This window comes from Engraulis encrasicolus, chromosome 7, assembly GCF_034702125.1.
Source record: "Engraulis encrasicolus isolate BLACKSEA-1 chromosome 7, IST_EnEncr_1.0, whole genome shotgun sequence".
In the NCBI taxonomy this organism is placed as follows: Eukaryota; Metazoa; Chordata; class Actinopteri; order Clupeiformes; family Engraulidae; genus Engraulis; species Engraulis encrasicolus.
In genome coordinates, this window is record NC_085863.1 from 24,764,880 (window position 1) to 24,782,158 (window position 17,279).

The following is a 17,279-nucleotide window of genomic DNA, read 5'->3' on the forward strand; positions in this document are numbered from 1 at the left end:
TGAAATATTTTGGAGTATAGACCAGTGTTTAGTACTTGGACATTCCCTTCATAAGGCTAGATGCAATATGTGACAACTTCCAAAAAGCACATGTTGGGTGCGCTCCAATATGCGACCTTGTGTCCATTTGTGCTTGTGGCCTTGTACCAGGAAGTAATGCGTTGTGCTGACATCACTGACCTCAGCATTATATTTCAATATCTCACAAAAGCTCATTTGTAAAGTCATTTTCTCATTTGCAAACTGGATGGTGAATGAAGAATAGTCCCCCAAAATTGTTGTGGCTAGGCTGACAGCGGGGAAACTTAATAGTTTTCTCCACGGAGGCGGGGCATCAGCAAAACGTGAGGCCACAAGCCCAAGTGGAGGACACAAGGCATATTGGAATGCACTCATTGTGTCCAGTGTGAATTAAATGCTGACTTTCATGAACCCTGATTTCAGAATGTGTAAAATAACATGACACAAATATCAGTAAATACATTTATCTGTCATTATTATTATATTCTTGAGGCCTACCAAATCATCCTGCTTGTTTACAAATCTACACAACTTCCTCAAACGCAACCCACCCACCCCCACACCTAACTCCATATCAGCCAGCCTATCATCATCACTCCATTGATTTCGTCAAATTGTCGCTCAATGCTGGCTCTGCTTGGTACTTAGCCAAAGCACAACACTGTCCACCTTCCAAAAGCAGCTGAAACACAAGTCTAGCTTCACCAAACATTTTACTTATTGTTTTTGTTGAGTGAGGTAGTGGTGCGCACATCCTAGACGCAGGTGCAGGACAGAAGGTAAGGACAGACAAGGCAAGTTAATTTGTATAGCGTATTTCATACGAAGGTGCAACTCGGATGTGCTTCACAAAAATAAATAAATAGATATGCAAAAAGAAAGGAAACGAGACAGAAAGAAATCAGGGTCAAAGACAATTAAAACATTAAGATAAAACATGGTACAATAAAAATAACAATTAAACATAATTTTAAGTGTCAAGGGGGAAAGCATCTGAGAATAGCTAAGACTCTATGAAAATAAAGGTGTAATGTCCACAATGTCCAGACATTCCACCTTTATTGTTATTGTTTTTGTTGGCAGTCTAATTTAATCATCGCTTTTTTTTTTAAACTTGTTTACTTACATTGTTATGGCCTACTGGGCCTGTCTCTGAAAAACGTCCCTTATTGATGATGCTATGCCTCACACCGTATCATGAGTGAACAAGTTGCCTATTAGGACCTACAGGCACAAAATATTTAGGTTTTTTAGTTTAGTTTATTTGGTTTATTTTGACAGGGACCATGTACAAAGTACATTAGTTACAAAAATTAAAGAGATGACCTGCACCAGATTATACCTTACAAGCCAATTTCCATCTGCAGTCCCTGGGCAGGTGAAGAAACATAAAATACAGTAGTCTTCTGTTCATTGTCCTTGCATAAAATGTATATGTTCTTATGAATAGAATGTGTTGTTCGTTTCGCCTTTCTTAAATATGTGTGTTCTGAGAGAACACTGCATAAGAATCACAATATGATTGGTGAATGGGGAGTGGGCAGACATTTGAATGAGATGGTTGCTAGTTCTAATCCCACCAATATCAGTAGGAAGAATATGGGTGGTTCCCTACATCTTCACCCATAGCTGAAGTGCCATCGAGGAGGGCACCTAAGCCCACCTATGTCCAGGGACTGTAACCAATATACCCCTTCACAATCGCAAATTGCTTTGGATAAAACCGTCAGCTAATGTAGTGTTTTATAATGTAGAGTAATATAATCATGTAATGAATCTTTTAATGATTTTGCGTTTGTCACCACTACAGACTGAGGTCACTGTCAGAACAGTGTAAAAAGATGATGTTAGACTGCACTCTGCTGGCTAATCTGATACACTGCAATGGCAAGTATGGTAGAGGTGCGTCTGCATCAGAGAGGTTATATGGAGATTTGTAGACTGGCTGTGGGATGGTGGCCAGAGTAGGTATTGCAACTATGCTGCTCATTGAAACTGTCCACAGCCAAATTTAATCTTTTCATGAATATTCACTAAATAATGAACTAATATGACCAAAGTACAGTACAATTTGCAGCTAAAAATGCCTATTCGTCTGGAAATTCAAAATGGTGGACGATGGAGAAGATCTCCTGAGCCATAATGAATACTTAGAATTTGATGGTAGTGGTAAGTATTCATGAAAAAGGTAACATTAGTGAATGAAGTCTGGAAATAAACCACTAAAAATATTGCACAGTGCACCTTTAAACACTGCGCAGGAAATGGTCAAAAAAGGTACTGCAACTATGCTGCTCATTGCAACTGGGCTGCCTATTGCCAAATTTGATCTTTACATGAAAATGTACTAAGTAATAAACTAATATTTTCTAGTATGGTCCAAGTACAGTCATTTTTGCAGCTAAAAATGGCTATTTCGGGAAATTCAAAATGGCGGACCATGGAGAAGGTCCCCCTTTTCATGTATGAAAAGTGCAATTTTTCCAGTCATAATGAATACTTAGAATTTGATGGTGGTGGTAAGTATTCATGAAAAAGGTAACATTAGTGAATGGGCAGCATGAATTCTGGAAAGAAACAACTAAAAATCTCACACAGTGTCCCTTTAATTAAAACCAAAGTGTGTACATTCAGATCATGGGGTTCTTTATTTTGCTTTTCTCTTTCTTTTCATCTTGTGAATTGGAATCTAGTCATGCTGTAGTAGGCTAGAGTAGAGTAGAGTATCATTTATTGATCTCAGGGGGAAATTAAGGAAATTACAAAGGGTCAACAGTATCACATGTGCCTTGGCTGAGTGGCACATAGCAGCCCAAGACAAAGTGTCCAGTAGTGTCAGACGTCACTGCATAGTAAAGATAAAGTGTCCAGGAGTATAAGAAGTCACTGAGAATAGCACACCATCTATGGTATTCCTTGGAAAAAGATGGGGTATCACAAGTCGCCTGCTGTGTCGCTACACACACGCACACACACACACGCTTGAGCATTGAGAAAGTTGATTGTCCTGTACGGCTATATTGGAGAATAAAAGACAATGCAGTAAATAATCCTAGTGTGTAGATTCCAATTGTACAAAAAGTGGAGGCATCCAGGTAGAAGCACGGAAGGCATGCATATAAAGTGTGCAGGAGTGGGGGTTTGTTTATGCAGTCCAGTCCCCGGCCTATAACGATCTCTCTCTCTGTGTCTTTCTGTGTGATGTTGAATAGCTGGATGGCCCTGCCTGGGGACAAAGGACCTTCGTAGCCTGTCTGTCTTGCAGGGAATGGTGTACGCCCCCTACTTCACTGGGTGGAGAAGCTCTCAAAACAACACTTTTACTGGATTGTGATGCAAACCGGGCATTTCCATACATTGATTCTGTTACTGTAAAAAAACACATTAATCATGGGGGTAGCCAAGAAACTGGTTCAGTAGTAATCCAGGTGAAGTTAACCTTGAAGTAGTGGTAAATACAAGAGTGGGGTCCTTGTTTTCTTAACTAAATGACACACCCGTGGGCAATCTATTAGACTAGATTTACTCCATGCAGGTTAACTTAGCTAGGTTTATCACTGTTTCTCAACCATTGGGAAATACATAGGCCTTCTTGTGTCCTGCCATTCATTTTATTGGGCTGAAATACATGCTGAAGTACTGGGATTGTGCAGGTACTACAATGCTTTTAGATGGGCCACTTCACCCACAAGAGATAATAAAAACATTCAATGAGGTATTAGCACAGCATGGTTTCGACATGTTCCGATTCGGAACACATATAGCCCCTAGGATTAGTCTTCATTACAGTAGGCTATGCTGGTAGGCCTATTGCATACATCACCACCACCACCACCACCACCACTATAATAGACCTAATGGGCCTAATGATAATAACAACAACAGCCCAATTGTTATTGTTGTTTAATAGTGAATTTTGCACAGCTAGCCTTCTTGTAGCCTGTTATAACATCTTTGGAAAAGTGAGCAATAGAACTACCAAAGTTCTTCTACCTCTCTGATGTAGATGTGGCAGGCACAGCGGCGCCCTCTCGTGGTCATTAGACGGAATGTTATAAATGGCCATGCTGTTATCGTATTTATTATCAAATGAAATAAGTATCATTAAAAGCATTGGGGAATTTCAGATCGCATGGATTCGAAATATTGTTGTTTTGTTGCTAAAATAAAAATGTACAGATAATGTATAGCGCGTGTGTCTGAATTCTATGATAATTCCACTGGGCCTTTATCATTTCCTGGTGGTGCGCCACGTGACGAAAGGAAGCCGAATGAAAGTTTACCCGAGATGTTGCCACTAATATTGTTCAGTTGCCATGTGTTTGCGCAAGATCAACGAAAATTTAACGGATAATTTCATGGGGGCATTAAAATATTTCATGCCCCCTTCATGCTCCGAAGCACAGGATTAATCATTTAATTCCGATAGTCCGGTAGTGGAAGATATTTTGGATTTATTCAGTCGTATGCTTGGACGATAATGAGGAAGTTAAATGCTATAATCGCGAATTGCCATGAATTCAATATCTCCGGCCAGGGCCATGCGATATCAATTGATATTATTTTGATAAATCAATACCGCCATTAACAGTGAGCAGTACATTTGCACACTGACTTTGGCCACACCTAAATCCTGTCCTATTTTCACAAAAAAGCGAAGGCTTTTCTCCTGGAGCATTTGTTTGTGTGCCGGTGAGTACCCGGCTGTGAAACATGAGAGGCCGAGGAGGTACCAACAGGGAATAGGGGAATGTATAAGACAGCAATGGAGCAGAATGGGTCACAGGTAACTTCAATACGAACTTTATTTCATATTGTATATTTTTGTAAAATTATATTGTATTGAAATGTTGATAACGGTCTAGTGAGAATTCCATAGGACAATGTTGCATATTACATTTTTAGCGCATATACCTGTAATATCGAAACAATTTCAGCTGAAGACACTATTCAAAGTTGTCAAGCTAACAAGACTTTCAGAAATATTTGGCTTCGCCAAGCTTGAGTTGGCCAAGTTGCGACATTCATTGACGAACTAGCATACTGGTTTTGCATTTTAATCAAGCGATTTTTCTTAGATCGTCTTTGTAATATGAGTTGAATAATCTGATGTATTTGGTTTTCATCTTTAGTGCATCCATATCGGTCAATAATTAATTTCGTTATGTGTCGTGTCGAATACCTTATGCTAAGTTAGGTTCACTTCAACCCCAACCCCCACTTATCCTCACTTGCTTTTCAAAAACTACCTTCCTCTGGCATGCAATCGTTAAAACGACAAAATCCAAGCAGTATGTAATATCAAAATACCATTGTAAGTGGTCAGGGCCCCCTTTAAAACACGGTACAATTTATCAGTAGCCCGCTGATTTGTTATAGTTACTCCTCGTTAAAAGTCCTATCATGATGGCAAGTTTCATATAAATGCTAATAGAAAGTTGAATATGGTCACGGTTGAATTTCAGCATTTTAAGGATTTTTTTGATTGATGGCAATACCCATAGATTGACGTGGTGGTCGACTGGAACATTTTATTTCATGTATGTATTCACAATATCATTTTGTTATTGTGCAACCCAGATAAAGCAAGCCAATGGAATTATTCGCTTGAACTCATTCTGAGGCTGTAATTGCTCGTGTTATAATGTTCAATGTGCCCCCTGTTTATAAATTGAACTTGGGATAAGTATTGTATTGCAGTGGTCACAGCGATTTTGCATTTAAACGACTCCACTGTCTGTCATTATTAAATGTTATCGCCCATTGATTGAAATGAGCTACCACAAACACATCTCGTCGTGTATGCTCAGAGCCAAGGTCAAAACTGTAGATAGAAGCACAGTTTTGCTTATAGGCTACCGATCAAGCCCTTTAAACAATGCCACGAAGACTAGTATGACTTAAGGCGTGTAAACGATTCTATTTTTACAAGAGCCATTACATCGAAAAAATGTAGCCTAGTCTTAACTCATTTGTGGCTTTTGTGAACTGGCTGCTTTCCGCCACTAGTCGGTCGTCCTATCGACGTGCGGATTTGCTGCTCTGCTGCTAACTACAGTGGGGGAGGGATTCTGCGAGTGGGGGATGTAAAGATTATTTCAACTTTTCCACATGGGAAGCGAAGAGCACATCAGTCATTGCGGCCATGTTTTGGGACTAAGCTTGGAAATATCAAGTAGCCTGTTGCCTTTACTATGTAGCCTATTATAGCGTGGCACAGTCTCTTCTCAAACAGACCATCAGATGAGAATTTTGCTTTAATATTTGACACTGTAAAAAAAAACAAGAGTTTCCAAATGTTAACTACGGGCCCCACCCAAAAAAAACGACACACCCTGCCCTAGTTAATACACAATTCTGCTTTGCAGTCAGTTTAAACTATGTAAATAGTTTTATTCTAACACAATGCATACCATTTCAACTTAAACTTATAAACTACACAATGCATATACATGTATCACATCCCACCCCAATAAAACACAACACTATATGTTAGTAAGTAGATTAAGGCATTGGAATGTGTTTTCAAAACAGGCCATACTTCCAGTTGAATGCTGTATTTTTTCACCAGATTGCTCTTTTGCTTGAAGCAGCCAAATAGTTTGATGTTAAACCTTGAGTGTGTATGGTTTTTAGGAGCTGTTTGCATCATTCCTAGGCAGGGCTGTTTTTGCAATAGATCAGCTGAGGCCCTGGCGCTCTGATTCTATGTGGCTATTCAGAATTACAGAGCTTATTTAAAAAAAACTGATGTGGAACAAATGTGAAGTGCCCATTGTAAGTCTTAAAGAAATTAAAAACTGTGCAACACTGAGGCTGTTTCCTATCAAATACAACCTGTATTTAATAATATAACTTGTAGATTTTGTAAACTTATTTTCCCAAAAGACTGGCCGAAACGTTGTTTGTTTAAATAAATTCAGCATTGGATAAAATTGAACGGTATCTTCCCTCTCAAGTGAACTTATTTTCACATGCATTGTTGCATTGTAGATACAGCCTTCTTATTGCTTGTGTTATATTTTTTCGAAAGCTTCAGCTAAGGGGGAGACAAACTAAAAATCACCCAAACTAAAATAAAAGCACTTCCAGCTATTGTTGGTCAGACAGGAAAAGAACAGGCGAGATGAGAGAGCAAAGAGATTATATTCTTCAGGCCATTTTTTTCTTAGCCCTGGCCTTATATAAGCTTACATATCGTTAGATTGTGAATACTAAGGGTGTGTGAACATTTTACATAGCTAGTGCAAGTTGGTGGTTCACTATTGGTGGTTGGTGGTTAACTTTAAATGTAGGGTTTTTTTATTTACTTAATTCAAGCTGTTACTTTCCTGTCCAGTTTCCCTGCTGCACTAACCCCATGTTGTAACAATCAAATCATGTCTACTGTAGCTTTTGATTGACAGATCTAGGCCTTATACTGTCCTCACAAATTCAAAGCTACAGTTGTCATTACATTCAGGTCATTGCACAGCAAAATTAGTGAATGGCAAGGCCAAAAAGGTGAAGAGAAATGTAATAAAAAAAGACCAGAATTGCACATAGAATAGCAAGACGTATGGACGGATACAACACCCTTTAATATCTTTTAAGCCCATGTGTGAACACACTTTTAAACATTGGCTTCCTTAGCTGAAGTAGCAGTTTGTCAATTCAGGCAGTGGCTGTTGTGGCCGTTATACACTGGTCCTGTTGGATATTTAAGGGGGCCATGCATATTTATTGTCTTGCTACTCGATAGCTGATACCTGAGGTTGTTTTGTTTCATTGTATCCTTGCTTATATTTTCTCGACTTACACTGTTATTTTGTTACTTGGTTTGGCCCTTCTGGGGCCTAACAACTAACCCAAAACTCACTCAAGTGATCAACAAATAAAATACCGGTACACACTAGGGATGCAAATGATTAATCGACTTTAGATTAGTTGTCGAGCAAGAGGTTGCTCGATTAAAATGTATTAATCGCGATTAACCGCTAGAGGGCGCTAGAGACTGAGTGGTTCTAGTTCTAGTCCTACTCAAATCCATGGTGCGCAGATTTTATCTATTAAATCGTCATTGCAACTTCTAGAGTTCTTGTGGGTCTTTTGGAGATGTGTACTTGAATCTGTGATTATGCCAAGTCAAATGGTGTAAGTTGTTACTACTTGGATTATGAGAAAAACGATTTTTCAAGACAGGCAAATGTCACTGCAAGCAGCATTTTACTGTAGGGTTAAGCTTGCTAGGTTAGCTTAGCGTGCTAACTAGCGAAATCACAAACGTAGTCATTTCAAATTGTGAGCTGTAATTTTAATCACTACACCCTGTCAGATATCAAGACTAGTATTAGCTGAACTGGGCATGAATATATATGACCATGCATGAAGAGGAGCACCATCTGTTCAATTTCAGGTGAATCCTTGTTAGCTGTAAGTGTTGTTGTCATAGCTCCATTCATTCTCAATGGAGCCTGTTAGCTTATTAGCTCTCCTTACAGACACAGGAAATAACTTTTTTTTGTTCAGAAACGAACTTTGTTGACATTACTATCCATTATGGACAACAACACACTACCCAACATATAGCATTTCTTTATTTTGAAGCGTATTAAATTAAAATGCTTGTGGTTGGCTGACACATATGCAGACAAGTCCTGAGTCTGATCACGTTTCACTCAACGTTGTCTGTCATATAGGCAAGGCGACAGAGGGGGGCGTGGGGCTACTAGTTCTAGAGGTGGAAATATTTGCCCGAACCCGATCGGGCCCAACAGGACCTGCCGGGTTCGGGCCGGTTCGGGGTCTAATTTCAATATTCCAAGCGGGCCCGGCTCGGGCTCGGGCTGAAAGCCGATGCGCGGCAAATATGCGATCACATGATACGCCTAACGTTCGATCTACAGGCATGCGTTAGTAGATGCAAAATGGATGTAGAAGAAGTTAAACGGAGATTAGCCCTTGGCGAATTCATGTTGGTCGAGCCAGTAAATGCGAGGTCGGAGGTGTGGAAACATTTTGAGCACGTTCACAATGAGAAAAACGAGGCAGTGGGGTATGTCAAATGCAAGAAGTGCGACGTGATGTTAAAGTATGACAGCAAGACAACTGGTAATTCTTCCCTAAACAGGCATGTTGAGCGAAGCTGTAAACGTGCTGATCAAAGCCAAACGTCTATGTCTATGTTTGTAACAGCACCAAAGGCCATACCTGCAAAAGTCAAGCAAACAGTCACCGACAAGTGTGTCAGCTTTTGCTGCAAAGACATTAGGCCTTTTAATGCCGTCAATGGAGAGGGGTTCACCGAGTTGGCCCAAGAATTGATTTATGTTGGGGCTGCATTCGGGAGGGTGCCGGCCGGTTCCGTTATCCCCACCCACAAGACGATTGCGAGCCGGTGCGTTGACATGGCAGAGGAAAAGAGGGATGAATTGGTGCAGACGCTTAATCATGTGCTGCAAAATTCCACCGTAGCAATGACAACAGACATGTGGACAGATGATTATCGCAAGATCAGTTACTTGACAATCACATGCCACTTCATAAACAACGAGATGGAGCTGGTGAATAAAACACTGACGACTGCGATGTTCCCTATCGAGGAGGCAAAGACAGGAGAGAATATCAGACGGGAGATACTCAGACTGCTGGTGACAAAGTTTGGCGTTCATGCATCTGCTCTCAACAAAATTGTCTGGGTGACTGATGAGGGCGCAAACATTAAACTTGCTCTGCGGCCATATCAGCGATTGGACTGCATCGACCACCTACTCAATACAGTTCTTCGTCATGGTCTTGACATCACTGCGCTGTCAAACCCCGACAGCGCTCCCGACATAGCAGGCACTATTACTGCTGCTAAAGCATTGGTTAGGTACGTCAAACAGTCAGGCTTGGCTGCACAATTGACAACGACGTTGCTACAAATGGGTGATACTCGTTTCAGCACGGTGTACCTCACCCTAACATCTATCCGAGCCACGTATCAGGAGCTCCTCGAGAAGTTGGAGGAACGCGGTGAGAGAGCGCGCCTGGACCAAATCGCACCGGACACACTGGGCTTTTTGATAGACTTTTTAAGGCCATTCTATGAAGCACAGCGAGAGCTTGAGGGAGACAAATACCCGACACTAAATCGTGTGTGCCTCTGGGTCGAAAAAAAAAAGCGCTACTGTCAACCAAATGCCCTTGACTCCCCACAGCAAGCTGTCGTGCGTAAAAGACACGAAGACTGGCTGGCACGGAAAGTGATCATACAGGACCTGCACAAGATCGCAACGTTCCTCTGGCCAAAATTCAATCAGATGAGAATGATGACACCCACAGAAAGGAATGCCCTGTATGCACATGTCCGCACTCTTCTACGTGCCACTGCTGAAGACCCAGATGTGGAACTACCCCAGGTCGAAGCCCCCCTTCCAGCAAAAAGAGCACACTTCTCCGAATGGGAAAATGTACAGCAACCTGGATGGGAAGATGACGAGGTCACTCGATACATAGAGACGGCTGTGATGGAAAACGAAGAGGATGTTCTCGAGTGGTGGAAGATCAATAAAACATCTTTCCCCAAACTTGCGAAGTTGGCGAGATCAGTGCTGTGCATCCCTGCCAGTAGCAGCAGCAGCGAGAGAGTCTTCAGCGCTGCTGGACGCACCATCACCCAGCGCAGAACAGCGCTGAAGCCATCCACAGTGGATTCCATAATCTTCCTCCACAAAAACATGTAGCCTTGCTGGTGAGTAAACGTTTTATTTAAAACTATAGCTAAATATTGTGTAACAATTGGAACATTTTCATAGTTGATGGACTAATGTTGGCATTACTTTATTATTAATAATAATTATTATTTTATTCATTTTCAGCTGCTGACGGTGGCGTTGGTGGGGGGAAGAGCGGCAAAGCTAAGCCAACATTTTCTTAGTAGGCCTATCTTATGGCCTAGGCTGTAGTTATACAATCCATTTTAATTTTAAACTGATTTGAATTTGATTTTATTCCAATGGCTAATTTCTATGCCTATTACAGTGGATGTTCTTCATTTATAATTTGGCGATTGTGGCCGATTAGGCCTAATCAAGGGCACGTTTTTTATTTACCTCACGTGGGTCATGTTTACAAAATACCGCTGTTTTTTGGTTATTGTTGCTGTTCTTATTTTTCTTTTAACTTGGGGCAGATCATTTATTTTAGCCTTGAAGTTCATGAACTTCTGTAGGCTAACTAATCTGAATAAAAAACGTAGAAATGTTCAGCAAAAATGACTCATTGTTGACTGCTTTGATATGCGCACAATTGAAAAATGTCGGGTTTGCAAACGGGTTCGGGCTCTATGAAGCTGTCAATCATACGGGCCGGGGCGGGCTCGGGTGGAGTTCTCTCGGGCTGGGGCCGGTCCGGGTCTTAGTTTTTAGGCCCGTTTCAAGCTCTAACTAGTTCACTCCTGGGTGAAGGCAATGCCTCCCCAAAGGTGGTGTGGAGATGCCATAGAAAACAGCTTTCTTTTCCTAATGCATAATTATAATTATATTATAATAATATAATATTACATCATACAATAAAATACAATATGGGCTTAATGATCATAATATAATTCTCATTATATAATTTAATATAACAATATATTTTTTGAACTCAGTGTTTTAACTATTCAGCTGATATTTTAAAAGGCCCTATGAAATTCAGGTGAAAAAACGCCGCTTATCAATTAATCGAAAGTCGATCGATAACACTATCAACTAATGATTAATGAATTAATCGATAATTTGCATCCCTAGTACACACCCTTTGTAACGCAACTCATCATGCAAGATTTATTAGCATGTTAAAGACGGACATTATTAAACCAATTTAAAACAACCTTTTGAAATCCACATTTTTCTTTCCCTTAACTCAAGTCCACCCTCCCCCTCCCTCATGTGTCTTTCATCTACCTTCTCATCTGATCCCTGTGAAGATTGTCGTTCATTCAAGTCAAAAGGAGCTGTAGTTGAAAGCAATTTACTTGACTTTTTTCCCTCTTGTTTTCAAAGCTCGTTCATCAGTTATCAACTCTTTTGACTTTCCCCCTAATGTTGTGTTGTCTTCCCTCTCCCTTACACCCCAAAAACTATTTCTCCTCTTTCTTTCTTTCTTTCTTTCTTTCTTTCTTTCTTTCTTTCTTTCTTTCTTTCTTTCTCTCTCTCTCTCTCTCTCTCTCTCTCTCTCTCTCTCTCTCTCTCTTTCTCTCTCTCTGGTTGTCCCTCCAGTGGTTAGGTGCTCCCAGCTGCTCTCGAGGCTCCTTTGCCTTCTACAAGTCTGTGAGCTGCAGAGGGGGACCTGCTGAGTTGGAGGGGGGCAGCAGCCCTGGGGGCCCTGGGCGGGTGTGGAAGCTGGGGGGCTTCTACTTTGTTCGCTGCAGCCCCCAGGAGCCGGTGTGCATCGCCGAGGTCACTTTGCTGTGGGAGGACCAGACACAGCGCCATCTGCTGGCCAGCTCCAGACTCTACTTCCTACCTGAGGACACGCCCAGGGGCAGGACCAGGGACCATGGAGAGGTGTGTGTGTGTGTGTGTGTGTGTGTGTGTGTGTGTGTGTGTGTGTGTGTGTGTGTGTGTGTGTGTGTGTGTGTGGAGACAGCAGGCGCCAGGGCAATGACTAATATGTGGTTTTGATTTTGTGTTGTGTGTGTATCCAGCCAAAGAGGAAAGCACCAGTGTGAGAGCTGGAAAAGATTAGACTTGGCAAATATACATGTTTTTTACTATTGAGACATGGAATGAAGAAAAAAAATGCTACACATTTTGTGTCATAAGTTTGTGTGAGAGGGGTGCACTAAGCATACATTGTTTCCTGCCTCGTCCGAATAGGTTTCATTTTGCAGTCTCCACGTAAATGTAAAGATCTGCAGATTACAGATGGATTATTGCTTCTTTTTTTGTTTCGTGAGAGCCAGTCCAAATTCCACTGCCAAGAAGGTAATTGCTTCCTATTGTAATTACGTACATGGGGGTTTGGCCTTAGCAATGTTGTTAACGGAGTCCCCAGTCTCTCCCTCAGTTGCAAACTCGGTTCAGTGTTTCCCCCAAATGGACAGGCGTGTCCTAATGATTAAGGACATGGGCTTTAGATAAGGGGGTTACTGGTTCGAATCTCACTCTTCCGCTCCCTACTGCTCTCCATGGCTGAGGTGCCCTTGAGCAAGGCACCTATTCCCATACTGCTCCAGGGACTGTAACCAACACCCGGTGTATAACTCACTAACTATATAACTATGGGTTAAAGTGTCAGTAATTTGTTATGGTTGATTTGATTGACAGTTTTCTTTTTCCTGCATTGTAGAGACCCGTCCCGTATTCGGCCTGCATTGCCCATGGGGACCCGTGTATGGGTCCGGCGGGGGTTGTTTCCCAGCCCTGCCCCATCTCCCTTTCCCTATCATTTCCTGTCTACTGTTTACTGTCCGATCGAAGTAAAGGCACAAAGTCCTAAAAACAAATCTTAAAATAGAGGAAAAAAAACTTATGACAAGCATCCTGGGAAAGGCTGTGCTGAGCAGTTTCCTATGAAATGTGATATGAAACCCCCTGAAATAATAAATGGTTCATGAATACAAAATATATACATGTAGTATATTTAGAATATATTGTTTTCTAAATGTACAATATATTTTGTATTCATGAGCCATTTATAAATTCTTAATATTTTCTGTGACCCTAGTCAAGGTGAAAGGTGTTTTGCTCTCAGTTTCTCTTTGTTGCAAAGCCTCTGTGTACCTGGTTTGATGTTGAACACAAGCCCTATTTTTGGGTGTAAAGTGCAGTTTGATATGGTGTAGTGTAGTCTTGTTGGGTGGTGTTGTCGTTTGGTGTGCATTGTGGTTTTAGAAGGTCACATTGATATTACAGTACAGTGTGCGTCGACAGGCTACTAAGGCTGCCATGTTCTGGACTAGACGCCATTTTGCAAATGTCATCTGGAGTTCTTGTACACTCATGCGTTGTCACATGATGCAAAGGAGTATGTACGTGTATGTGTGTGTGTGTTTGCAGAAATTAAGTTTTTCAATGAATGACTGTTGATGTATGCCTTATGACAGAGGTCACTGAGTTCGGGGGGGGAATTCTGGGTGTTGTGGTATGACTTGTTTGACTTCCTCAAGTGGTCATTGTGAAAATATCTGCTCATGTTTTATCACAGCAGACAGAGGTGCGAAGGCCCACTGCTTTTTGAAAGATTAGTCTTTATTGTTGTCTCATATTCTGCCATTTTAAGGCACATCCTGGCATGATTCCATTATTATGATGGAATATGAACAACACACAATACTGCATGACTTCCTAGTTCACCACCTCTCCAAAGAAAGAATAGATATATGACTGACTTTAGGCATAACAGCCATTGTGTGTGTGAGCTGTGTAGGAAATGAAATGTAAAATAAGCTGAAGAGGTGTGCGTGTGCGTGTCCCCGTGTGCGTGAGAGGCAGGCCAGGCTGGGGTGTTATATTGTTGTTCCTAGTCAAAACTAACTCAGGTTGATCGGATCTCTGGTATATGGGAGCGTCCAACTCTGATAGTCTACCACTGCTGTAAAGGTACTCTTGTGTGTCTATATGCCTTAGGGATGGGCGACGAGGAAAGGCATTTCATCACAATATCCGTTTCAGCATTGGTCGATGGTGACTGGACCAGGGAATTCGAGATTCAAAATTCACATTTACTGGACTCACATTACTGAATGCTGTGTCAGTGTTGATTGGGATTGTCTGCTTTTTTTAATGATTTACCCAGTCAGTCTTGTGACATGTAAGTCAAGCTGCTTCCCTCTACAAGGGAAACACAATCTGCTGATGTTCGACAGTTCCATATCATGATTAAGACGTGTTTGGTTTTTCATGACACTTCTGTGGTCTTGTAGCCTGGCTCTCATGCTTACAAGACTCAGTGACTTCTCAAGGGGCGGGTCTATCATATGTGTCTGTATACTATTGGTCCAAGCTGCCATCAATCAGACCACTCGTCCTTCCTACTGTAAGACTTTGCTATCAGGAGAGCCAATTGCAGAACTAGTGCATCATCGCCTTACGCCCGCTTCAGTCAAGCTGTTAGAAATGCTCATTTTCATTGTATGTTGTCATGGGGGTAGTAATTAACCAGTGCTCTCCCCCATCCTCTTCCATGACTGAGGTACCCTGGGCATGGTACTGTCCCGCTGCACTGCTCCCCTGGGGCGCCATTGGGGGCTGCCCCCTTGCACGGGTGATGCATAAATGCAATTTCGTTGTGTGCAGTGAACACTTGTGTGCTGTGGAGTGCTGTGTCGCAATGACAATGGGAGTTGGAGTTTCCCAGTTGGGCTTTCACTTCACTTCACATTGAAATGGATCACACCGCACTCACGATTTAAAAGGTGCCAAACATTAACAAAAACTGTGAAACAAGAAAGAAAAACGTCTGCACACTTTAATCCTTCTGTTCATTTAATAGCACAAACAAGGACCTCAGGAAGGCCTCTGACTGAAAGCCCAGCCATTAAATGGACAAAAAGATTCAAGTGTGCAGAAGGTGGTTTTTTCTTGTTTCTTCATTCGTGTACGTTTTGAAAAGGGAGAGATAAATATATGAAATTTGCTCTACACCATGCTGCATAACCTCACAGGAAGTATGGGCAGTCTCCCAGGCGACCCTGCACATGCAAGCTAACGGAAAAAGAGTTGGAGGCATAGATCGGTTAGATGCATAGAGCAACTAGGAATACATACTACTTAGGGTACGTGTTTTTTTAGGGCTTTTTGCCTTTATTTTTGACAGGATAGTGGAGGAAAGACAGGAAATGAGTGGGGAGAGAGAGACAGGGAAGGATCGGCAAATGACCCAGGTCGGCATCAAACCCAGGTCGCCAGCGTAGTAACACAGTGACCTACCGTTAGGCCACGGCAGGGCCACCACTTGGGGTGCTTAGGCAGACTTCAGTGGGTACATGGAAGAATGTACAAATGTATGCAGTGTAGTCACATGAGAATAGAGGAACAGATATAGGGCATGACTGAGGCGGTACACTGGCATGGAGTGACTCAAACAGAAACGGACATAACGGTATCATTAGATACTTCACTCGTCGTCAATATTATTTGTAATTCTTAAACATTTCCACTGCTCTTGGCAAGTGCTGTTGGAAATGTGATTTGCGAGGCTTTTAAGAAATGTTGGAATGCAACTAGCTTGGTAATAAAGACTTAATGCATGCACTTGTTTATATTTTGTACTTTTCAAAAGCTGTTTCGCAAATGTTCACATTCACTGATGAGTTATGGTTTGTTTAATAGTGAGATGAAAGCAGAAGAAACCACCTTGTCGCTCTATTAATTAAACCATGTCTACTGTAGTCTACTGTATTCTTCTACACATGCCTATAATGGTCCATGTGGTGATGTGTGTTTTTTTCTGTAATAATATATTAATAATGATGATACAATAATCTGGGCCAGCTGCACCTTGAAAGTATTTTGATGAACACCAAGCGAAGAGGCAGCTACACTTTTTGAACTTTGGTTGTTTGATAATGATCTCCCTGTCTGTTGAATAGTAGTCTCCATGCTTGTTTAACAATAATGATATCCATGTTGTTTGTTTGCGCGTCAGGACGAGGTGATTGCGGTGTCCAAGAGGATTGTGGTGCGCGTAGACGACTTGGCCAAATGGGCCTGCACAGAGCCCCCACTGTGGAGGAGCGGCCGGGTGAATGGCAGCCACCAGCTCGGAACCACTTCCCCCTCCTCAGACGCAGAGCAGTCAAAGGAGAACACACAAGGTACTGTATGAAAATCATAATTATAATGACTTAATCATAATATGTTCGAATAATAATAATACTTCACAGTGACTTCATAATAAATAACTTCATAATAATACTTTCATATGTAGCGCCTTTCAAAACACCCAAGGTTGCTTAACAAGGTATCTGTGTAGGTGTGTGTGGGTGTGCTTGTGGACGCTAGCATTGAAAGACCTCCAAGAAAAGATGTGTTTTGAGGTGCTGTAGCAGTCTGTCTCTGTCTTGTTGGTTTGTCTGAATGTCTGTCCCATTGAGTCATTTGTTAGCAATTGAAAAGAAAATCAAGAAAACAAAGCATCTAATCACTTGACCGTAGTTCTTTACAGAAGTACTTTGTCTAGACTCTTAACACAGACCCTCACCTACAAAACAAATTTGACGCAAGGTGTGAGCATTACAGTGTCTTTCTGTCACTTTGTCTATCTGCCTCATTGAGTCATTTGCATACATTTGATTTCTTAATTTGAAA

General features: G+C 41.5%; 1 protein-coding gene across 2 annotated transcripts in view; it reads left to right on the forward strand.

Moving 5' to 3' along the window:
* The first annotated feature begins 4,298 nt into the window (after positions 1-4,298).
* zgc:77151 (uncharacterized protein LOC337153 homolog) overlaps positions 4,299-17,279 on the forward strand; it is a 31,818-nt gene continuing 18,837 nt past the window's right edge. For both annotated transcript variants that reach the window (XM_063203121.1, XM_063203122.1), the window contains exons 1-3: positions 4,299-4,807; positions 12,246-12,533; positions 16,618-16,786. In XM_063203121.1, the coding sequence (XP_063059191.1) occupies positions 4,772-4,807; positions 12,246-12,533; positions 16,618-16,786 (493 nt within the window). In that variant the 5' untranslated portion in view covers positions 4,299-4,771. The remainder of the gene's footprint in view (positions 4,808-12,245; positions 12,534-16,617; positions 16,787-17,279) is intronic.